Consider the following 24,997-nt stretch of genomic DNA (forward strand, 5'->3'; position numbering starts at 1 on the left):
TTAATTTTATGCTCTAAAAATGTACCAACATATATTTATCTATTACGTTAATGGGCATTTATTCTACTTTTGTAGTTTCAAAACTTACAACTCATTCCTTTGTTTCTCAATTTAAAAAATTCCATTTGAAATCCGGGGCATTTTTTGTTTTTCTTATAATTCAAAATGGAGTGATATTTGCTATTGCAAAATTTAAATAAAATAATCTCTTATTCTTTTTTTTTCTTTTTTTGGTTTATTATTTTATAGTAAGTACAAAAAAAAATTGGCATTTTAATCATCCCACTTTTAAATTAAGATGTTTTGAAATTAAGTTATTTGACAAAAACATTTGATATCATTAAGGATATTTACTTAAGAGATATTTTGTCAATAAATTGGAAATATATATTTTTCTTTTTTCTTAAAAACATAATTTAAGATAATTTAATCGATAAAAATTTTTATTTGGAGTCGTTTTTATTATTAATCGACTCCAAGATTGGTTTTTCTCATCTCTTTTTGTAAAAGGAAAAGAGGGGCTTGTTGACACGCGGGTGTGTCAACACAAAACAATTTTGGGGAATATATATTTTTTTTACTTCTTAGATACATACTGTTCAATATTTCATAGAGACATTTGAGTCAATTATAGGCTTTGTATTTAAATTTGTGGGATTAATTAAGATACCTCCAAAAAAATATGGATATAGTTTAGAATCTATATTTGATTTAAGAGACCTATATTTCCCCCAATATGGTCTCTTTCAAATAAAATATATCAATTTACCATTCTTTTATTGTGAAGATCAATTTTGGCTAGATTGATTTCAATTTCCAGTGCCTCCAATGGGTTAATAAGAATATTATTTTTAATAAAAATTGACAATTATCTATAAAAGAATACAAAAATGAACCATATTCAATTTTGAGAAAAAGCATTCTAACTTGTGCTGACTACATTTCAATTTTCTATTAAGTTAATTCTTCTTGTTGATCTTCAACACTTTTGTGGAATAACTATTTATAAATCTTACATTAGCTTTGCCTCTTAATTCGAAGCTACGACTCATTTTCTGATTTTGCAACCTCGGATTGAACCCTTTTTATTCAATGAAAATATAATTATTAAAGCTCAATTTGAGAGTTGAATAGCATTCATCAGTTAAGTAGCAAGTGAAATATTTGTGTTTTGACGTCAACGAGTAGCAGAGGAGTAAGTCAACACTAGAAACAGGATAGGTCCGTAGCCCGAATCCGAAGTACCCAGGTACGGTATGATTAAACTTGTATTATCTAAAAAGATCCGAGACACAAACTGGCTCCGGGTACTCGACCTTTTACGAATCAAAAAAGATTTTACGGATCTAAAAAAGCTTATGGTACTGCTCAATACTTAATCCTAGTTATAAAAAAAGATAACATCTATATTGAACATACGCTCTATTTATCTTGATCAATGCCTAGAGTAGTACATTTACATAAACAGTTAAATTGTGTGTTTTTACACAGGATGTTGTTCCCTTTATTGTATCACACAGCCTTCCTTCTGAAAAAAGAGAGAAAAAGACCAAAATCAGTTGGTAGTTAGCAAATTCTTGCCAAGTATTATTCAATAATTGTTCAGAATTATAATTCAATCAACGTTGTTAAACAAAAAGCATCGATAGCTGACAAAAAAACAAAAATAGTTTTTGTTTTAGTGAGGTAATGTTCTCGCTCAAGAACACAAAAACATGCACTTTATTTCGTCATCAGCTGTCGAAGTTTCTTATTTTTAGCCAATATTCCTACCATTGATTGACTGTATACAATTTAGTAGTTATTAAGCTCTGAAAAATTGTTAACTACAATTAACAGGAATGGCTGAAGGACAATGTGCCTCATTTTTGGGACTTTTGGGACCTGACTCTCCAACTCTCCTGATCTTAATCCTTGTGATTTTTTACGTAGGGAAAGCTGGAGAGAGAGACCTGTACAACCTTCTATAACTCTTGGAGCCCTTGAAGTCGTCCATCAGGTCCATGGCTAGCTCCATAGATGCTGTGGATGTCTCAAAGTCTGTCAAAGCTTTCAGGTCCCGTGTGGAAGCTGTTCTTGAAGCAGAAGGAGAATTGTCTCATCCTCATTTTTTGTTAAATAAAGTATTCTCCAGAACCATTATTTATGGATCTTGGTGGTCTTAAGCTTGGTCCAAAATTGTCTGCAAGATCCTTTAGATTAGTTTTTGTTCAGCTGTGAACAATTCTTAACAATTATGGAGTAATAATTCTGTAGTTGGGAAGAATTAGCGCAGAATTGGCTAACTACCAACTGACTTTGGGCCTTTTTTCTGCTTCTCTTTGGAAGAAATGTTGCAATATGTGTATAATAAAGGTAACGATGCGATAACAGAGATGAATAGGAAATCGGTCCATAGAGTGAGACGGAAAATATTGAACCTCGATTTGAAGACAATTATATTTACGTCCACAGTCGTATCCCGTGATCTCGAAAGAAATATTGGCCCAAATCAGTCGTAAATATCCCCATTGATTTGAAGCACCTAAAAATTTCATCTCCATAACTTTTGCTTTCCATTTTATTTTTTTGTAAATTTAAAAAGTTAATGGAACGTGAATAAGTGCGAATTTTAGAACTACTCAGATCTTAGATCATGGTGAAATCTTTATAAACATCTTCTTTTTTTTTTTTTAATATTCATGAATAAACACACGTCTTAATAGTAATTAACCTTTAATCAATTTTGGACGCTAATAACTACTAAATATGCAAATAATTATGTTAATATATAATTGGTATAATTTGCTAATACCAAATACATATTTTGAGTATTTACATAAGTTCCAATATTTTTCTAAATTGTAATTTAAACAAGAGTAATAATCATAATTCTTAATAGATTCATAATTTCATAAAATAAGTCATATTTGACTTCCAAAAAATACATATCAATATTGAAATCAACAACTTCTACCTTATATATGTATGTGACGGGTCAACATAAAAGGTGGCCGGAATTGTTTGGGTTTTTTTTAAATCGATCAATAAGCTTAGGAAGCCGCTATTTTTATCTACTTTTTTTTAATATTCCTTTAATTTGTAAGATGGAATATAAGTAAACATTATAATATTGCAATTACTCCAACAAACCTAGGAATTTTGTTTGAAGTCCATATACCAGCTGTAGAAAAAATAATGAAACCTTCTAAAATTACAATTTTGAATAGGTGTTGTTGATTAAATCTTAAAGTTTCGATTCCTTTTTAATAACTTAAATTCGAAGCCTTTGATTATTGTATATATTGTAAACAAAAATTATGTATATATCACGTTGGAGTCAAGAAGAGCGATCATAAGACAATTTAATCCACATCGGACATCATGAATGCTAATATTGTACAAGAGTGGATATGTAGTAACATGAACTTCTGGTCCGAAAACCTTTAACCTCTTCAGAGCCAAGATCTGAATCCACTGGATTATTCAATTTGGTCGAAAATTGAGAAGAAGGACAGCAAAGTCTACCACCCGAATATTGATGCCCTGAAGACCTCTGTTAAACATCAGTGGAGGATCATGAAAAAGGCCTACATTGCCAATGTGTGCAAGGGGTTTCGGAAGGCTGTTGGAGGCTGTCATTGAGGATAATGGTGACCAGATTATCAAAGTAATGTGCGTTGTCATAGTAATAAATGTTATATATAAAATTTTCTATGTACAACATAATCCTGATCAATTATGAGTATTTTAATTACTTCCTTAGAGGCAGGTCTCAGTACTTTTTTGACACCCATATATTTATTTCTCCAGCAATCACGAAGGGCACGAATCTATGCAAATTGAGTTAAAGAGAATTATTTCTCCTGAGCGCGTTTTCCATGACCTACGGATTAACTACTTTATAATCTGTGACCAAAATATAATATGCAACGTTAAACATAGGTTTTGGCTTAAACCCACAACTATAAGTAAAATAAGACAGATGCATATTTTCTCGGATCTGGGTCGGGTCAGATCTTTAGACGTAAATATTTGATTAAAACTTTTGAATCCAGATCCGATACCCAAAAAAAACGCATACTTGTACATGAAAATGTTATCCAAAGTTCGGACATAAATAAAAAAGGATACTGGTTAAGGTTATATTTTTACTGATTACTGATTACACAATATGATTTAAATTGGAAAATAATTATTAGTTAATTAGAATTGTTGTTAGTTTAACATTAGAATAACCACAGGAGGCAGTTGTTCCAAGCACTAATAAAGATAAATGGAGATACTACATTCGATATGTGTAAATAATATTTATCATTAATAAACTCAAAGTCTAACCCCAATTGATAAATAATATTTTGCTGATATAAGGGTACATAATGGCCTGTAAAAAATAACATGATCATATCTTATGAATATTGATTAAAATCGAGTGTATTTTGGGCATGTTAAACAAAATAAAAGCAAAAATCAATATGGTAACTCTGAAAATTTTGAGGATGTTTTAGAAGAGAGAAAGAATGATACTCATGACGTTTCATCACATCAGCTACAGTTAGCTGTGACCAGGGGAGAGGGGGAGAAGAAAATAAATAAGGACATTAGCAAGAATTACTTTAATGTCGATCCTCAATTCTATTCCAAGCTCAAGAAGGAGTTCCAATTATAACTCCGCAACAATCCTGAGGGTTACACTCCATCCTTTATGGTCACATATGAATGTTCAATCAGTGTTCGAGTATAATTGAATCTATTTAGGTAGGAAAGGATGTTCACTACTCAGGAATTAAATAATAATGACGACTGCTAAGGAAAAGAAAATTCATTCTTCAAATTACCTATTCCAAAAAAATACAGGCGAGCTAAAAAATACACCATCTTGATTTTCGGTTTTTTAACATGCCCATTATACACATGATTTTCATCCCTACCCATAAATCACATGAAGGTTCTAAACTATAGTTGACACTATCTTCCATCTCAGCTCATCACAGAAGTTTGAATGCAAAGCCTATAATTGACCAAAATATGTATAAGAAACAGAAGGCTTTATGTTTTTGCGTTAATTAATATGGAAAACATTTTTACAATAAAAAATAAATATTAATGAATCATATAAATTATTGTATGAAAAGTTTTTGAATGAGAATGGACGAGACTAAAATAAACATTATTAAAAGCCATAATATAAGTAAATCGCTCAATATTAACAATTTCATAAAATAAAACACTTCAGGCATGATTCAAAATTATTGATTAGATCATTTTTTTGGTTCCAGAGTTATCCTCTATATCAGTGGTCGGAAAAAAGCAGTAATTAATATTATTTTATTTTTTTTGGAGAGGGGGGGTAACGAGCTCTATTCTACTACCTAGTATGAAATGAAATAAACAACATTGCCACTCCAGGGGTGTCTGTAGCCCCCCCCATCCCACAAATGAAGGAATTTTGTTTTTTACTCGAAACTTTTTTGGTCAGGATGAAAAATTTGAACGAGAAATTAGAGTTAAAAATTGAATTTCTTGTGAAAAGCTCTGGATTTTTTAAATTTTTTAAAAATTTAATATTTGAATTTTATTTCTAAATAAAATAGTATTTGAATTTTATTTCTAAATAAAGTAATTTTTCAATTTTATTCCAAAAAATTTAATTTTTCAATTTTTAATTAAAGTTCTATTAGGGTAAAGCTAAAAAAAGTTACCGACCTCTGCTCCATATTATAAAATCAACGTGTTTCTGTTATTCGACGCCAAAATATTCTGGGTACATCTGTTTGTTCTAAATAAAGATTTGTGCAAAGAATTGTATTAAAAATGACTTGTAGATATATCCCTTGCTACAAAATCTTAGACTTGCTATTTATACTTATATTTAATTCTTTTTTAAGAAACCCCATAAGAAAGAAAGTTAACTTGATGCAAAGTTACTTATCCCTTGTTTTTCCTATTATTGTTAAACAATAAAAAATTGTTTTTTCTTATTATTGAACAAATAAAAAACAACTTGTTTCCAGTTTATAGATATACCTAGATAATAAAAAAATGCAAACTATTCAGATGCATGAGAGATAATGATTAATCAAATCTATTTAAATCAACTACTCTTTGAACAAATTATGTCATTTTTCAGGAAAAAAAATCAACAACAAAACTCATGCTTAATTTAAAAAACCAAAAACATTATTAAAAAATGACATGATAAAAAGTTGAATGGTTATAATAATTACATCCGTTTTATTTTGTATCATTTTTTAAATATTTATTCATACACTCGTAGATATCAACTAAGATGCTAAAAATACTTGTACGAACATAAGACAGCGAGAAACAATAAATGCTTACTTTAAAATAATCCTAACAACATGAGTTTGAGGTTTCAACATTATATCGTTTGTTATTTTTAATGTAAAAACATAAACATTTTATTTTTGATAAAAAACTTTATGAAATATTCATTGCTCTATGCGAATTTTCGAATTTAAATCATTACAAATCAGTTTCGAAGAGGTTGCGTGTATTATACGGAATAATAGCTACAATAACACATTTTTGTAGCTGTGTTTATACGCCTCAGGGTTGTTGAGAGTATTTTTTTTTAAAACGCCATATTTCTGTTTTTTCTTGATTGTTAAAGAATATATAACTATTTAAAAAGGATCCGTGTAAAGAGAAACTAAGATCGATGATTAGAAAAGGAAAAACTGTTTTTCATTGTGCTCTTTATTCCCTCTAAAGCAGCGATTCCCAAACTGGGAGGTACCGCCCCCTGTAGTGGTACTTTGATCTAGGGCGGTAGAGCAAAATAAAAAGGTGATTACATAAAACAAACAAATTGATCTACAAAAGTTTTAGTTTTTCCTTATGGGAAAAATCCCTCAAAAACATGGAAGATAAACTGTGCAATATTCTTGCTGCAATCGAATTTAGTTTGCAATTAGATTAGTCTACTTTACCAGGAAATGAAACATTGCTTCTTGTTTATGTTTGTTTTGTCAAAGATGAAAAGCTGCTTCAAGAACTGTTATTTGATAGGCAACTTATAACAAACACTAAATGAGAGTCGGTATTTGACATTGTTGATAATTGTCTCCAAGAGAAAAATATCCCACTTGCTAATATTCTTGCATGTGCAACAGATGGTAATGTAATGATAGGTCGTCATCGTGGCTTCATCAGTTGCTTTAATGTCTACGTACCTAGTGTACTTATAGTGAGCCCACTGTGTAATTCACAGGCAGCATCTCGTAGCAAAACACCTTTGTGGTCGACACAAATCAATTAATACTGTTATCACATCAGTAAATAAGATCAAGCCACATTCCCTCAATTCCAGACTGTTTCGACAGCTCTGCATTGATAATGATAAAGAGTTGGATCGTTTATTGCTACACATAGAAGTTAGATGGCATTCAAAAGGGAAACTACCTCAAACTTTTCTGTTCTTTGTTCAATACAGTTGTTGAATTTTTCCAAGAATCTAATATTGGGCTATGACATGATTTTAAAAACATCAAGGATGCAATTGCAAGAAAGTGATGCCAATCTAATAAAAGGCCAATCTCTTATATCCACTTTCCTCTCTAAGTATGAGTTATTCAAACGAGATTCCCAATTTCTGAGCCTTTTTGAATCGGATAAAGACAAGAAAATATCAGATGAAGACCTACAAGTGTATAGTGCTCACCTGGAAGAGTTGCAAAGACTGAACGATATCAGGATCTATTATAGCTTAAAGTACCAGACTTGGTTATTCATCTATTCCTAGAAGTCAGCAGTGAGAAAACAAAAGAGGTAGAAGAAGAATTAGTTTCAATCAAAATGATATTGAATTAAGTTCAAGATATCATCAAAAAAAAAACTCTGACCTCTATCCGGTATTATATATCAAGATATATTTGATTGCTTCTCCAACATCATATCTGGTAGAACGGGCCTTCAGTGTAGTTACTATGCTTCTTTCCAAGCAAAGAAACAAACTTAGTATTACCGAACATAGGGATCTACCTCTGCTTCTTAGTAAGTTTCTACCTGATGTAGATAAACTAATATCCCTACACCAAGCATACCCCTCCCATTGGCAGGATTTAGCTAATACTGAAGCTAATATATTTTTTTCAAAACGAGGAGGTTTGTGTCCTTATTTGAAATATAGATACATAATTCAAATTATATGATACTAAAACAGCACATTCGCGTCGGCTTTCTAAATGTTTATGCTTAACAATATATTTTATTAATTTTTAATGTGATCTCCAGACAAAAAAAAATTGTCCAGGTGTAAAAATAACATAAATGTTTGATAAATGGTATTTTGTACAATAAAAAAAATGTATTATGGGTGTTTCAAAAAAAAAAAGTATACACTTGCAACTTAACTTTATAAATAGTCAGGGCCGTACGTCAGTATTGCGCTTTGTCCGCTTCAGCGGACCAAAAAAAAACAACCTTACTCAACCGTCCACCAATCATATAGGTATGTGAATATAGATGAATTAAGTCATAATTAATTATTAAAATCTATTATATATATGTAACTTATGACCAACTCATAATAGTACTGAGTCTTTATAATAAAATTACATATTTGTAGCACGTCCACCCAAAAGGAAGCTAGATAATTTTTCTCAAAATTGAACATGGAATACATTTTCCAACAAATTATAGTTCATTTAAATGAAAAAATGATTCTGATTAATCCTTTGGAGGCACCACAAATTGTACTTAAAGTAGCCAAAATTCACTGGCACATTTATAGAATTAGTAAATTAATAAATTATATCTCTAAGACAATATTGGGGCCAAATTAAGTCAGATAGATAAAACGGAGGTTTTAAACTACAGTTAACACTCTCGGGTATCTCAATTCATCGCAGAAATTTGAATTCAAATCCTGTAATTTACCGTACTACTTACCGGGCGGGAGCCAAAGCGGAAGGACATTCAGATCAGAACCAGAGTGGAGACTGAGCAGGAAACTGTGCCTAAAGTCGAGAGAGATCATCCTCTACAGCCCAAGTTACAAGCATACAGTCCTCAGATAGATGACAAATACTCCAGAGACTTTCAATATGATTGGTTCCGTAAGTTCCCGTGGCTAGAATATGACGAGGTTGAAAAGTCAGCCAAGCGTTTCGCCTGTTCCAAATTTTCCATTTCCAACCTTGGGAAATTTGAGTTCAAATCATGGAAAAACAGTTCCTCGTTGAAAGTTCATTCTAACAACAAAAAAACACAAACTGTCGATGGAAAAGTGGATCAATTTCCTCGCATCAAAGAGAAAGAACACCTCGGTTCTCGGCCATATTCAGTCTCAACATACTGAGGAAGTCGTGAAGTGGCGAGCTTATTTGAGGTATCTTTTCCAAACTGTTGGGTTCATCGCAAAGCAAGGATTGGCTTTTAGGGGCGATTCCGAAACAAGAGAAAAGTTGACTGAATCTAATGAAAACAATCGAGGAAACTTCTTGGAGCTTTTGTCCCTGCGTTCACACGACAATCATATTCTCAAAGATAAACTGGAGGCCGAAGTCAAAAAATTTGGTTCAGCTGGGGCAGGTTTTGCCAAATGGACTTCACCTGACATCCAAAATGAGCTGATAGAGATTATAGCATCCAAAGTGACGGAAAATATAATTGAAGATGTCAAGACTTGTGCCAGCGATGATGACTACTGGTTCTCTGTGATTGTTGATGAGACATCAGATATGTCAAACACGGAGCAATTCAGTCTGTCACTGGGATATCTGACGAGTGAAGGCATCAAGAAAGAGAGCATCCTCAAGTTTGTAAAAGTTACCCAGACTGACAGCAAATATTTGTTTGAGAAGCTTCACGAGGCTGTCAAGGATCTCGGCCTTAACCCCGCCCGCACTGTCTCCCTGGCCGCAGACGGTGCCTCCAACATATCCGGCATCAAGAAGGGTCTTGCCGCCAGGTGGAAGGAAGTAGCCCCACTGTGTGTCTACATCCACTGCTACGCCCATGTCCTCAATCTTGTAGTGAAGGATCTTCTCTCAGATATAACCCTGTTGAGAAATACAATGGGGACAGTACAAATTTTATACAACTTCATTGAAGGGTCACCAAAGAGGTCAGCAATCTACAAGTCGGTGAAGATAACAAGTAAAGATGAGGAGCATGCCAAGGTGATGACCCTGAAGAACCAGTCTGCTACCCGCTGGAGTCTCCGCTACGATGCTCTACACGCTGTATCTCTAGGGATGGTCAGAATCATGAAGACCCTCATAATAATGAGAAAAAATAAAGATACATTGTCGAGTTCAACAGCAATTTCTCTGCTCAACAGCATCTTTAGTCACGAATTTGTTTTCGGCATTGAACTGTTGAAGACACTCCTCAGACACACATCTAGCTTGTCAGATGAACTTCAAGGCAGAAAGGTTGACCTAACAAAGGCCCGGAAACACGTCAACCTAGTGATTAGGACTCTTGAAGATCATAAGAATGAGAAAATCTTTGAATCAATCTGGAAACTTGCTGAGTTGAAGTCGTCTGAGATTAAATCAGTATTTGACCAGGAGGACTCATTGATTTGGAATTCAAGGAGGCGAAGATTCCAAGGAGAATAAAGTGGAAAGGAACAACTGAATCCTACTTCCGTGAAACACATTTCGATGTTGCAATCAATAAGATTGTATTAGAGCTTGAGAGCAGATTTGCCACCAACGATACAAACATCACAATGGATCTCATTGCAATCGTCAATGACAGTGAAGTGGAGACCTGTGTCATTGAGCGTGTCACCAAGCACTACAGACTTGAACTCGAGCAGCTCCAGTCAGACCATGCAATCTTCCAGCAATTCAAGGTTAATATTATAATGTTTCATTTTGCATTATATGTTTAAAATTTATGTTTCTCTAGGCAGATATTGACACAGAAGACATGGTTTCGTCACAAATTGCTGCGGAGTTAATAAGCTCGGGAGTGTTCCGCCTGATGCCGGAGCTATACAAGGTGATCTTTATCCTGGCCTCAATGCCCATCATCAGCTGTGAGGTGGAGCGGTCATTCTCCTGTCTCAGAAGGCTCAAGAACCACATGAGGACCCCCATGGACCAGGAGAGGCTCTCCTCCCTCACCCTCTTGAATATGGACAGGGTGATGGTGGACAAGGTGCTCCATGAAGACATGGACAGTTTGATTGACACCTTTGCGTCAAGGAAAGAGAGGAAAAACTTCTTCTTCTAATCATGATAAAGAACACATGCATTTTTTTCTTAATTTTTTTCAAACACATCACCACGTATACATGCGAGTTAAGAACATCAAGACTTGTGAACATAATTTATTTTCTGTCGATGTAACCGTTTCATGGTATATTATAATCTCATTTTATTTTTCCCAATGTTTGCCTGAAGAAAATAATGGTCAGACAGTCCATTGGACGATATTCTTGCAAGATTTAATCTATACTGTAGCATTTGCCCTGTTTAAATATCCCACGTTCACCACTGAAAATCAACCGTTCACCCTTGTAAAGCGGACCGAAAAATCTTCCTGACATACGGCACTGTAAATAGTGATGGGATTTTTGGAAGAGTGCAATAAGAAGGCGGGAGCAAGACTTATCTAACATCTAAGTATCGACATCGGAGTAATTTTTGCCTATATCTAAGGATGTCATTTTAGTAAAGTAGAAATGAGAGCAAATAGAGTAGGGGAGTGAGACTTATCATATTACTGAATTAAGACCCTTGTTAACATCAATTGCCTGTTGTAGGCATTTAGAGGCAGAAAAGGAATAATTGCTATAAAGAAAAGAACCTCCTACATTTAAAATAGTATTAGTGCAGTGAAAATATTAAATTCATATATATTAATTATTGAGTAAAATAATTTATACCAAATATAGGGGAGAATTCTTCTTTAGATAGAGGCGTTCACACCACGAATATCTATTAAATAATGAACAAAAAAGGCACACGCCCTGTTTTCCTTTCCTTATTGGTTAAGCTGTGTTTTTTTTCTTTACAAAAATCACATGCCTACTTATAACTTTTCAATTTATTGACGGATATTGAATCTTTTATTTTTTAAATGAAAGCTGAGACATAGTATGTAGAATAACTTTATTATTCAACGTATCCTCCTTTGGCCTCAATAACGACCTCTATTTAATGTATGAAAAAAATACATATTACTCATGATCCGCCATTGACGGTTAACAATCTGCTTCATGGCGCTAATATTCTTGGGACGTATATATTTCGCAATATTAAAATATACATAGTATATTATTCTATACTGTATTATAATATTCCTTAGTAATAAAGAACTATAAAATAACTATAAATTTGTATTCCCATATGATAGCCACAATTTATTTATAGAAATAATAAAATGGTCAATATATATATATATTCTAGGATATAATGACGAGGGATGAAGGACGGAGATTAAAATCGCACAACCTCGTTTTTGCTGAGGGGAACCTTCAATAAATAAATCTTTAATATGATTTGGAGACAAGACAAGGAACAAAGAGAAGTATCTTAATATACATGGAGATTATGTTCATAGAACAAGTATAGGACTCCAATAAAATAACATCTATAATGTAGAAAACAATTTATTAGCATTATACAAGCCAATGAAACCCTATAATAATAATACATTCAAGACTCCAGTTTAAATATAAATATGCATATGATTTTTTTAAATGCCCTCACAGAAACAAAATTAGCGCAGTATAAGTAATATTTCACTCTGAATACAGATATGAAATGCACATTTACTTGCTACAATATTATAGATATAAATATATAATAAAATAACATAATTTTTGGATTTAGACATATACTATGAATTTAAGATACGTTTATTGGCTGCAGGATTACTATGTCTCTTGCGTTTCCTATTTTCTTGCACAGTAACAGAGGGACCATAGCTTTTAACTATGAAATTAGACGTTTCTAAGGTATTAATTCAATCAATTTAAAAATCAGCATATAATTTTACTACGAATATAGCACTTATAAACAAGGTCCCCTATATATATTGATTAGAGGAGTGAAACGCGTCTATTTGTTCATTTAATAATTCCAGTATCCAGCAATGATATAGGCAGGAATTACTCCAATGTGAATCCTCAATTCTACTCTGAGTCCAACAAGGTCTACACTTATAACCCCCGAGCAAACCCTCATTAGTCTTCTCCGTCTTTCAACACTAGTGATTACTTTTTACTTATATGTTCTGATTTCAAGAATTAAATAATAGTGATAACAGCCTTGCAAAATAAAAATGTTTTTTTCCGATTGCCAACTAGAAAATCCCACTTCCGCTTTCTAGGACATATTTTATGCACCTCAGGTCATATTAAAAAAAGAATATATATATTGGAATTAAAGTTAATCGTCGCCAAATAACTCGGAGTAGTGTTGGGTACTCCCGTTAATATTAAATATATATACCCACACTCCATTCATTCGTGTGAAATCATGTAATTTCCAGTGAACCAGGAGCAAGTGTGAAAGAGCTATCTATAATTAAATAATTTAATAGAAAATGTATATGTCCTTGTCATGTTCATGAATCATGTCTAGCTGCTCTACAACATAGAAAGTGACGTTGTGTGTTTCCAACATTATGAGTTAGGAGGCGCTAGTTGTAGCTTCTCATCGGCGACGTCATCTATTGGACTATTCTTCTCCTTCATTTCATTATCGGTTTAGTCTATCTTTGTGTTTTTCTATTTAGTAACTATAATTAATAATAATTATGTTAAATCTTTGAAACTCACTCTCAGTTATTACTGTCTATTAGTTGCTAGTTACGAAGAATGAATAGCTTTGACCCTCCGAATGACTTTGGCGGTAGTGGGAGCGCTGGGACTCGAGTCATTCTCAATCCAACCACAACGTTCTTCCACCTCTTTTTCCGATTTTTCTCCATATTCCTCTACGTTTTTGCTAATTACTTATACTCTTTTACTTCTGCATTCGTGTTTCTGCTTCTTCTCATGAGCATGGACTTTTGGGTGGTGAAGAATGTGACTGGACGGATCATGGTATATTATTTAATTAATAGAGAGTCACGTCATCATTGCTGATGTCAGCCATTTTGGGGGCATAAACAACCAAGTTGTAAAACAATGAAACCCCTCTTCTCATTAATATTAAGGAAACGATTTATTGGGTGTCCAATAAATGGGACTAACAAATAAAAGGACTTAGACCTTCTGGACTATTAATAATCTATCCGTCTATTCCTTAGTTTTATCACATCTGACCCTAATATGTATTAAAAATATCTTATTATGTCATCTTTCCTGGTTGTAGTTAAAAACTATTTATTACAATTGAAATAGTAAGATACTTGTCCCAAATTATCCTACTTTTCTCGTCCCTAATCGATCAAAAAAATAATTATTCAACAAATTGAGCCATTTTTAAGGATTTTTAGTAGATATTACTTTGATTTAATTCAAATATCACTGTTTATCATTGATATCAAGTAGTATTCAAGGCAAGTGTTAAGTCTTTTTTTTTGTTAGACATTTGATGGAGTTGCATCAAGATTTATTTGAAAATTGTCCATTTTATTTATTAAAAATATCAAGTTGAAGCCCCAAAATAATCTGTCTCCCTCAATAATGGTTTAATTATGATCTTCGTGAAATATCTCTAGCATCTGTTTTATTCACACATTGATTTCTCATTATTTTTATCTCCAAGAAAATGTAATTGATTCATTATTTTAATTTTTTGATTTCAGGCGGGACTTCGATGGTGGAACTACGTGGATGAAAATGGAGAAGCACGTTGGATATTTGAGTCCCGAGGAAAAGATTCGGAGCATGTTCATTCGTCTACGGAGATTAAAATATTTTGGGGAACATTGGTCCTAACTCCACTTGTGTGGATTTTGTTTATATTCACGTCCTTTTGGAGATTAAACTTTCAATGGATCGTCTTACCGTTCATTGGTATTTTATTTACAGGTACAAATTTCCTAGGATATCTCCGATGCAAATTCCAGAACGGTGATACACCCTTAGGGAAAAATCCTCAATCCTATTTGCAGAGGAAAGTCATATCCAATTTTGTATCAGGGCTCATGTCAATGAAACCAAAGCCATCCTCTTCTGGTAATTTTCAAACTGTTTAATCATTATAATTGGGCAGCTGTACAAAAAGTTTTAATTTTATTTGTCATTATTGTTTGAAATTTGTATTCATTTGTTTGTTATATTCATTTTTGGTCATGAAGATCCATGAGATATGGTAATAAAATAATGAAATAACCTTTAATTGACATATTTTTCCACCAATTCAAGTCCATTCTTTTTTTTTTCTTCTTTTTCTGACTGGATATATGTATTTACATCGGCTCAGCGATACTTATTAATAACTGTGATATGCTGTTCCTTTTCTCATTACTTTATATAAATTAAAATTGTCAATGAAAATAAATATAGATAATTAATTAATTTTCTACGTTTATCGTTTATTCAAAAATATAGTTAAACATAATCTCTATTCAGAATTTAAAAAACACTTGCAGTAACACGATTACCGTAGAGATGGCTCCAAGAAGAGGGAATGACCACTTTTTCCGCCTAATAATATTCAAATTAATGAGTAAGAAATCTTTAAAAGAGTTCGCAGAGAACGTACCTGCTGTTTCCAGGAATTAAAGTATTCATAGAGTCTCATTGCATCTGGAACATTGTCACCTTCAGAAGAGAAGGTGAACAAAATATGAAGTATCAGTCCCTCCTCCTTACTGCTCAATGGAAATAAAAGTCAAATATTAAAAAAGTGATATTACATTTCAATTGATAAAAATTACCATTGTTTGTATAGCTCCTTGGAAAAACCTCCTCCAGGAATATGTAGCTTATCGAATTCAGTCAGGGTTTTGTGTTGAGGAAGGGATGGAAAATTCTCCTTTAATTCCAGAGATTTCCAACTCTTTGCTCTAGAAAGAGTATTTATATAATTAATCATTTGTGTGCATCATATATATATAAAGGATTTTACTGAAAAAAGTCAACATCATCGCCTTGGGTTGAAAGATATCGAAAATTTTCCTGTTTAATTTGATCATCGGATCGCTCATGTGCATCAATGCTAGAGAGACAAATTATTTCCTTGAATTTACCCATTCGTTTGACCCAGTCAATTATGTCATGAACCCATTGTTTCCGATAGCCCTTAACAATAGCCGATCTCAGTTGAAGAAACACGAACTTATTCTTTACGAATACTAATTATTATTTTTTGAAAAAGATATCGTTTACTATGATTGAAAAATTGTCAGATAATAAGATATCAATTCACCTTCAGCCGCAGTCATTAATGAATTGTTCGCCATATCTGGACCGACTATAGGAACAAGGGCATCGTTATATAAGGCTCCCACCTTGAGTGGTTTAATACTTGATAGAAGAAGATCCATTGCCAACTGACCAACATTTCCGATGGAAACGAGTGCAGGCTTTAAAATGATAAGAAGAATGAAAAATTAGAACCTCTCCCCTTAAAAAGCCGATAAAGTTAAGTGAGAAAAGAAATAACAACAATAAGTGTGTGTTCATAAATGAAATGCATCCTTTTATTCGCGTTAAAGATGGAAAAATAAAATAAATATATAACTACGACAAGGTATTATTTTTGTCAGGGAAATATTGGTATGTTATAGTAGTAGCGGGCAATAAATTTTATGGAAAAATAGCTTCTATAAAGACATTATAATATATTATTAATAATTATAATTTGTGTCGGAGAGGTACACAAACACAATGAATAAGTACATCACTATTTTTGAACAATAAATTCAAACCAATGTTTGCACACACATTACATAATTATGAATGATGATTGGTGGATAAAGCAAATTGAGTGAGAGCTTGCAATGATTAGAGTTAAACTAAACAAAATGAAATAATTAAGACGCATAATATTTCTTGACTTAGTGTGTCGAACAGAGACCTATTAATATGATGTAGGACTGGGAGACAAATAAACAACTAAAGGCACTCAATTTTATTATAATGATGTTATGACAATAACGAAAGAACAAAATAATTATAATTTATTTTTTCATTATAAAAAAAAAAGCTGACTTAATACTTTAGAAAAAATAGGATATTCATCATATCATTTAGCGTTAATGTATAATATTAATGGCAACAAAAAAAGAATGAAGTTATTATAATTGGTAGTAAGAACTTTTATTTAATTTTTATACACTATTGCAGCTCAAAATCCTCCACCCCTTCTAATTTGATTTAGCAGCTTCTTTGGCCGCAAGAATGAGTGGATTCAAGGATATGAGTGGTCTGGATAATTTGAGAAAAGGATGGCGAAGTAAATCGTCAGCAGAGGGACGTTTATCAACATTAGTTTCCAAACATTTATCCAAAAAATCTTGGAAAACTGGAGACAATTTATCTCTCTCTTTAATTTCAGGTTTGCCATTCGTGGCAATCAAATAAAGTGCTCTCAATGGATTCTCGTTTAAATATGGAGGTTCTCCCTCAATCATCTCAATAGCCATAATTCCTAGAGACCACATATCTACTTTAGGACCGTACTGTTTCCTTGTAACAACTTCAGGGGCCATCCAATAAGGAGTACCAACCATTGTGGTTCGTTTATTTTGTTCACTTGAAATTTGAGCACAAAAGCCAAAATCCGTTAATTTGACTTCACCGTCCATTCCAAGAAGAATGTTATCAGATTTTATATCACGATGAATAACATGGCCCCTGTGAAGAAAATCAAGAGCCTGTAAAACCTCCCGACAAACTGCAGCAATTTGGCCCTCATCCATACAAGTTTCTGTAACCACATCCGTAAGAGATCCACCAGGTAAATACTCCATAGTTACCCAAAGCTCCTCTCCCACGAGATATGCATCCAAAAAATTGACTACATTCGGATGTTTGTTTGCTTTCATGACTACTATTTCGTTGATAATTAATTCTTTTTTGGGTTGTTGTTGAAGATTCATCTGTTTGATGGCAACTTCCATTCCTGTCGCAGTTTCAATGGCTGTATACACAGTACCAGAAGCACCTTGGCCAATTTTTTCCATCTTCGTATATTTTCGATTTGGATCTCCAACTGTTACGATTTGTTTTAAACGATCCAATATTTCCTCATCCGACATCTTCTTTTTACTAGAACTTCTTTCCTTTGTGCCTGATGATGGTTTCTTCGTAGACGAGGCACCAGAAGATTTAACTGATTCAATAACTTCCTTTGGCACTTTAAGAGCTCCTTCGTCCTCATCCTCATCAACAGGCTTCGTATATATTGACTTGGTCTTCTCTGGACGTGTAGCAATTGGCGGGGGTGGTAGAGGCATAACTTCATCTTGTTTCTCTGAATTTGAAGACGGTGTTCTGGGAGTTGAGCTAGTCTTTTTAGTAGAAGGTTCGATTGCTACCGGAGGAACTGGAGCAGGAGGCGGCGTTGGAGAAGAATACGAGGGACGCGGAGAAGGTTCTGTGGTAGAGGGTGTTCTCTGTGTCATGTATTTGTTCGTTTTTTGTTGATTATTAGATATCTCATAATAGTTGAGAACATCAAGTACGGCTTGCGGATTTTTCCTTTGCATCTCTTTGGAAATATTTGATGCCACAAGAAGAGATGCCCATGACTCAGGCATACCCGTAAATTCCCCGGAATCGGGGTCAAAACCAACGTGTACAACATGAGTAAATTTAGTAGGATAACTTATATTAAGTTTGCCAGCCTTTTTTAAAGGAGCAGGTGGCTTTTCAGGAGATGGCTCCTTTGGTAATGGCCTCATTTCAACGGGAAGTAGAGTTACGTGATCTTGACGATTAGATGTTAGCCTAGATTGTGTAACAAATCTCACTTTTAGACGGGCCTTCTCTATAAATGTTTTTTTAATGTTTGCGTTTTAAAATTTCCTTAGATAATTAATTAATTAGTATTTTGAGCTATTCGACATGAATAATGTAAATAAAAAATGTGCTTGTTCTATTGTTGAACTAGAAAATCTAATCAAACGTAACAGAATAGAAAATAAATCGTATAAATAAATATTTAACACTGAAGGTGCACCCTAAATATTCTAAACTAAAAATAAATACAAAAATCAAACCGTGTTTATCATTCACTTCATATTTAATTCCATATTTCGGGCGTGTAAACATAGTAATATGAAGAATTAGACATATTCACATATCTTGAATTTAAAACAACTGTAAATTTATCAAAAATGAGAAAGACAATTGAAGAAATCAAAGTCAAAAATGACTTGTTTCATTGAAACTTATTTCATAGATAAAGTATGCTACGGGTGCTTCCTTTTAATAAATCAAATATTAAGAAACATGGTTATCAATGGGGGAAAGTTTGTATAAATATAACAAATAATGAAAATTCCAAAGAAATACTTTGTGCAATCATTAGAGTGTGCGGATATAAAACCTGTATTTCTTAGGGATACCAATAGCAACTAAGTTAGTGAAGTAAACTACATAGTACATTTACCAGAAAGTTCGGTTTTTAAGTTAGTATCAAGGAGTTACTGAGTTACAAAGGAACTTTTAATAAATACACACGGTTTGTTAGATTTAAGATATGGTTAGTTGGGGTTGGGGGGGAAACCTCCAGTTGTAATCTAACTATGAAGATATAATACCATACACATTTTAGATTAAAATGACACCCAATGACGTAAAAGAAATGGGTATCACTTTAAAGAGAATAATAACATGGTAATTGTTCCTAAACATACGAGATATAGTGATATGCTATGAAGACTTTCATCACAAATAAGGATTATGACGACTAGCATCACTTTCGAAAAATCCAATAATGTAAATACAACACTCAATAGAGTTTTCTTTGACGTCATAAATTGCATCATAATTAAAGGAGACTCCATTTTGGGGGCTTCAATTCAATTTTATTGCTACATAACATGTACAAACTTCCAGTCAATGTATCTTTATTCAACTCCCATCAAATGGCTTCAAGAATTAAAAAAAGCACTTGCATTGAATCCTACATGATGCCGAGGATAAATAATGATATTTGAATATAATCAATGCAATATGTACTGGAAATCCTTATGAAATGTTTAAATTTGTATAATTATGATTTTTTTGGATCGATTACAGACAAGAAAAGTAGAATAGTTCAGAGACAAATATCTATTCCTATTTTTTATAAATTTAAGAGTCAGTTTTAGTATGTATAAAACTAGGCTATATTTTTGATCGGGGTAAAGGTTTAAGTCCTATTATTTGTTGGTCTCATTTTGACATCCAATAAATGGTTGGGACTCAGTTCCTCAACATTAAAGAGGAAATAGTTTTCCTAATTATGTAACTTGGTTGTTAGGGCCCCCAAATTGGCTGAACTCAACAAAGCTGACGTCACGTGAAACCGCTCTATACAGAAAAACCCAAAATTCAGATGAATTGACTAAATTAACCACATTCAAATTAGGCACTTTTAAAGTTACAAATAAAAATGCAGACTTTTTAAGATAGTAACTTGATCCTTTGTGATTCTTAGATAAAAGTAAACGCCTGGAGAGGATGTCCTCCGGACGGAAGTATCAAATATATAAATGAGAGGCCCGGATAAAAGAGATGCATTTGACTTTGACCTAAGAGGAGGTGCTGGAGGTTTCTCTTCTTCGGATTCTTCTTCCTCTCCCTCGGAATACGGTGACTCCACTGTCATTGTTTAAGCGTGAGGATTGATTATAAAAGACTTACTAGCACAAGGATGGAATCTTCTTCAAACAAAGCCGGATCGATCCTCCCAGTAGCTTCCATTCAATTTATCTTTACATGAATCGCCCTTTTTTTCTTTTTCTTCTCTCTCTCTCTCTCTTTCTTTCCTTGAAGCTATCTTTCAGCCTTCCAGCGCGCTTATCAGCTCTGTCTATCTTTCTTTCCTTATTCAGCTTTTTTCTTTCTTTCTCTAGCTCTACGAGGGGGCTGGGAAAAGTACTCGAGTGAGTACGTTATTTTTTGTTGTCTAGCTACGAATTATAATAATACGTGAGTGGGGGCAACATATCCATTAGAGGGCGTTCATATGTCTTATTTTATTTCGGATGATATATATTTTAGTAGTAATCATTGGTATTATTATTATTCAATCTGTTATTGAGTCCGCCTCCGATAATCCAAATATCCTAAATTTCCCCTACATCAAATTATGTACTATGATTACATATACTTTCTTCTTGATTGCAAACCCTCGCAAATTAGACTGCAATTTTGCGTTTGCTATTAATTATTATTCATTTAGAAGGGCGGAGCAGTTTCATTGCGTCACGGAGAAGGGGGGGGGGCAATACTAAACAAAATAGTAGATTGTATACTAAGCCGAAATCATTGAAAATAGAAGTTGATGATAAACGTAATCAATTTCTTATAATGTAATTATCAAGACACGTTTAAATGATAAAAACCCTAAATGATTAATTAAATAAATTATTATGACTTATGAGTCAGTGTAATTTCCTGTTGCGATAATATTATTATACAACAAAAACTTGTGAAAAAAAAAACAATTGATTTGATAACAACATCACTGTCCAATTTTTTTTTCTAACACGAATTTCTTGCTTATTAAACGACTTGTCAAAAAAAGCATGCATTAATGTTTTTTTTTCCAAACTTTTAGTTAAACAAAGACCCATGGATTGTTTTATAAATTATTATTATTCATGTAATGTGAAGCAAACATAATCCCTCCCCTATAGATTCTTAGCTGTACTTGTAATTGAAGTAACTAGGTACATTGTTAGAGTTGTAAATCCTAAGCATTTTTTGTACGTAAAAAAACAAAAAAATTAACATGTTAACCCTGACAATTAAAAGAATGCTTGAGAGGAGAGCAACTAAAGCAGGGATTTTCAAGAGGCGACATGCGAGTCAGCTTCATATGGCCAACGAAAAGTATAAAAGTAAAGCATTTGATTGTGTAAAATTTAGGGGGTGACCGGATTTGTGTTTGTTAAAAAGAGGACACTTCGTCGGGGGTGGGGGGGGGAGGTGTAGTGTATAGAATGCTGCGCTATGACTAAATAACTTCTTTATACATATGGTCACATTAAAATGGGCAAATGTTATGTATTGTCTTTTATTTACTTTTAGATCATGACGTAGGGATTTGTTTTAAGTAGATAGTAATGTACTTTGTGTTTTTACGAGTTGGTATATTTTAATAGTCATATATATGTACATCCTTTTAAATGTAATCTCTTATAGAATATATGTTTTAGTGTATGAGTGTACCCCCAATCCAAAGGTGTTCTTCTTATTGACTTTACCCCGGTCCGTTGCTTCCGTCTGTTGGTGGTGTTCGTAGAACATTACAGAAAATTAAGAAATTTTTCAGTCCTCCTCATGTAGTTGGTCATGTACCTCCAAAGTCTTAATCTTATCCAGTAGTAAGGGATTGCCTATCAAATATGTAGGTATGAAAGTCCTTGCAGGTCATATTTTTGAAATTTTAAGGAGTTTACATGAGCAGCTCTGCATAAAAATCTACACTTAATGATTTTTCCAAGAATTGGGTCCACCTCTGGTGTGCTTAAAGTTTACTAAATTCTTTATCACTGTTACTTCTCTCAATGAATTTCTTAAGATTGGTGACCTGATAGAAGCACTTAGTATCATCAATTGACACCCTCTTTTCATAATTACAGCCCTCAACATAATTCCAGTCAGTTATGTATCTCACTCAGATCCATCCACATTAAAGTAGAGAACTCCTCCATGGGTGCCATCCATCTCTCTAAGTAACCAAGACACGAACTATAGTCTACAGACCCTATATATATATTATTATAATATCTTTTTATGACGAGGCAAAATAACGGACGTTTTTGGAATCCCTGTCGAATGCAATTTTTAGGTATCGAAAAGAGGACATGTCTGAGAAAAAGAGGACATCTGATCATCCTAGTATAATTTAAGCACTACCCAATAATCTCTGGAGGGGGAAAATCAATAGCTACCAATTGTTTATACCGGTGCTAGGTAATATAATAATTATTAGAGAGTTTTCATGCAATATTACAATTTTAATGTCATGTATTGTGGGCCCCTAAACAACCAAGTTTTATAATAATGAAGGCCCAACAAAGTAAGGACTTAAGGAGGTTACCATATTTATCTTGCATGTACACATCTAATTGTATATATATATATGCAATTTTCTTAATGTTTAGACCCCTTCGGCGCGGGCAAGCTTTTGGGTCTTATTTAATCAGAACCCTATAAGAAAAGTTACGACATCAAGAAAACTCCCTGGCGTCAGCTGACAATCAACTTTAATAAATTTGTGGCCTTATTCAAATCTTATTAACTGTGAAGACAAAGTAATTTTTCCAATACATCGAGCTAAAATCCAAAAATTAGGATAGAAATACCTTCGTGTGCCACTGTTAAATGCTCGAACAAATCTGGAGACAAAGATGCCACGCTTTTTTCCTTTCCAAAGGATAAGAGTATCTCAGAGAAATGAATACTTCAAATGAAGAGGGCCAATGGGAAGCCTTCCACTCATTCTCAGTTGTGCTCAAAGCACTTCGAAATAAGCCAATTCTAAAGATTGGACTACTTAAAACAGATAAAAAACTTTGTTTTGGGGCTATACCTACCCTATTCCGACACGTGAAGCATATTGTGGAAATACGGAATTCTAGAAAATCAGATGAGGAAGGAGAGGTATATTAACATTAAAAAAATTGTTTTTTTAATACTTTTTTTTTTGGGTTATTAGAGCTAGGCAACATGGAATTATGTTCCCATGATCATACATGTATATAGTACTACTGATCCTCATTTGGAAGACTCTGCATCAGTTAATAAAAGGAATTAATTGAAGGATCTTTTCAATTTTCCAAAATTATTTTACAATATAACTATAGTTCCAGTTACTCCTCTGACACGAAAAAATCAAAAATTAAAATTAAATTTAGAACGAAAAGTTTATAAAGCAACATAAATTTAAAAATATTGTATAAAATAATTGTCAAATCTAATCGAAAATTGGAAGTCTATAAGAATAAATAATTAATGAAAAAAGCAATCCCTTATTACCATAAAACCTTTATTTAATTTATATTTTTGATCATTTATAATTGCAAGCAAAGATTTTCTGTAAATGTTAGTTTTCATATTTATTGTTCATATCTATAATAGAAAAAGTCATCTAATCTTATGTCTTACTCTTAATGTTATCTAGTTTGAACTAGTTGTTTAAACTAAAATGAACGTATTATGTTGAAAAAAAAACATAATGTTATCATTTAATAATGCTATTATTAGGTTTTTTCTACTTTCAATGTAATGAATTTATCTTTTTTCAGGCCTCAATTGTAGTTAAATAAGGTTGACGCAAGGTGGAACTCAATTCTATTGTCTATAAATAAAAAATGTGTTGTAAACTTCAAATAACATACAAAAATTCATGAATGAAAAAATTTCTCTAAATGAGAAGTCCATCTTTTATTTCTGTCAAAAATAGCCAAATCGAAATTCACGAAGAAAATTGCAAAAAACTGTTTCGCAAAAATTTTCCAACAAAAGTAATTAATAAGATTTATTGGCATTTTAAAGAAGTACACAAATCTACCAAAATTATTTTCGTACTTGCAAAACCAAAAAAGTGGTGACTGGTTCATTTTTGCAATTATTGCAAAAATTATGTAATAAAATGTTCTGGAAGTGGGATATTCTATTCTTAATGGATTGTGTTTTACAATTAATGTAAAAAATGCACATTTTTTGGCATTCAGACGACAATGCTTTTTATCATTTTTATGTCATTTACGGTACAAATAAATTTCATTTGCGTAGCCTTCGAGATGATTATCTTCATTTCCCTTTCTCTAAAACCCAAAAAATGTTGAGAAACCCTGAACTAAGCTATCATAACGTTTTATTAAAGCAGCTGTTAGATGAAGGAAGTAAACACAAGTCCTACTCCGTATCAAGCAAGAACATAAGCAGGAATTACTCCGTTTTCGATCCTCAATT

The 24,997-nt window shown here is 32.9% G+C and overlaps 4 protein-coding genes and 1 long non-coding RNA gene across 7 annotated transcripts; 3 read left to right on the plus strand and 2 right to left on the minus strand.

Moving 5' to 3' along the window:
* The first annotated feature begins 7,171 nt into the window (after positions 1-7,171).
* Positions 7,172-11,591, plus strand: LOC139906038 (zinc finger MYM-type protein 1-like). Its single transcript, XM_071890144.1, has 2 exons — positions 7,172-10,807; positions 10,864-11,591. Exon 1 carries the CDS (start codon positions 9,222-9,224, stop codon positions 10,566-10,568), a length of 1,347 nt encoding a protein of 448 aa, XP_071746245.1. The 5' UTR covers positions 7,172-9,221; the 3' UTR covers positions 10,569-10,807; positions 10,864-11,591.
* Positions 11,592-13,566: 1,975 nt separating this feature from the next.
* On the plus strand, positions 13,567-15,433 carry LOC121122123 (Golgi apparatus membrane protein TVP23 homolog A). 2 transcript variants are annotated; one of them, XM_040717131.2, is made up of 3 exons: positions 13,567-13,700; positions 13,768-14,011; positions 14,719-15,433. In XM_040717131.2, exons 2-3 carry the CDS (start codon positions 13,784-13,786, stop codon positions 15,109-15,111), a joined length of 621 nt encoding a protein of 206 aa, XP_040573065.1. In that variant the 5' UTR covers positions 13,567-13,700; positions 13,768-13,783; the 3' UTR covers positions 15,112-15,433. The 2 variants fall into 2 exon arrangements, with proteins under 2 accessions (XP_040573065.1, XP_040573064.1); XM_040717130.2 differs by having other exon boundaries at positions 13,650-14,011.
* Pak (serine/threonine-protein kinase PAK 3-like protein) lies at positions 15,430-20,969 on the minus strand. 2 transcript variants are annotated; one of them, XM_040717127.2, is made up of 6 exons: positions 20,602-20,969; positions 16,287-18,811; positions 15,987-16,212; positions 15,796-15,924; positions 15,621-15,729; positions 15,430-15,562 (listed from the first exon to the last, which is right to left on the minus strand). In XM_040717127.2, the coding sequence occupies exons 1-2, from the start codon at positions 20,676-20,678 to the stop codon at positions 17,227-17,229; spliced, it is 1,662 nt and encodes a 553-aa protein (XP_040573061.1). In that variant the 5' UTR covers positions 20,679-20,969; the 3' UTR covers positions 15,430-15,562; positions 15,621-15,729; positions 15,796-15,924; positions 15,987-16,212; positions 16,287-17,226. The 2 variants fall into 2 exon arrangements, with proteins under 2 accessions (XP_040573061.1, XP_071746251.1); XM_071890150.1 differs by lacking the exons at positions 15,430-15,562; positions 15,621-15,729; positions 15,796-15,924; positions 15,987-16,212 and having other exon boundaries at positions 16,535-18,811; positions 20,714-20,898.
* On the minus strand, positions 15,491-16,404 carry LOC121122122 (proteasome assembly chaperone 2). Its single transcript, XM_040717129.2, has 5 exons — positions 16,287-16,404; positions 15,987-16,212; positions 15,796-15,924; positions 15,621-15,729; positions 15,491-15,562 (listed from the first exon to the last, which is right to left on the minus strand). The coding sequence occupies exons 1-5, from the start codon at positions 16,402-16,404 to the stop codon at positions 15,491-15,493; spliced, it is 654 nt and encodes a 217-aa protein (XP_040573063.2).
* Positions 20,970-23,540: 2,571 nt separating the features above from the next.
* LOC121122095 (uncharacterized) lies at positions 23,541-23,921 on the plus strand. Its single transcript, XR_005865694.2, has 2 exons — positions 23,541-23,683; positions 23,739-23,921. It is a non-coding gene; the product is annotated as an uncharacterized lncRNA (long non-coding RNA).
* The last annotated feature ends 1,076 nt before the right edge of the window (positions 23,922-24,997 follow it).

The sequence above is a fragment of the Lepeophtheirus salmonis genome, chromosome 7, assembly GCF_016086655.4.
Source record: "Lepeophtheirus salmonis chromosome 7, UVic_Lsal_1.4, whole genome shotgun sequence".
Classification (NCBI taxonomy): domain Eukaryota; kingdom Metazoa; phylum Arthropoda; class Copepoda; order Siphonostomatoida; family Caligidae; genus Lepeophtheirus; species Lepeophtheirus salmonis.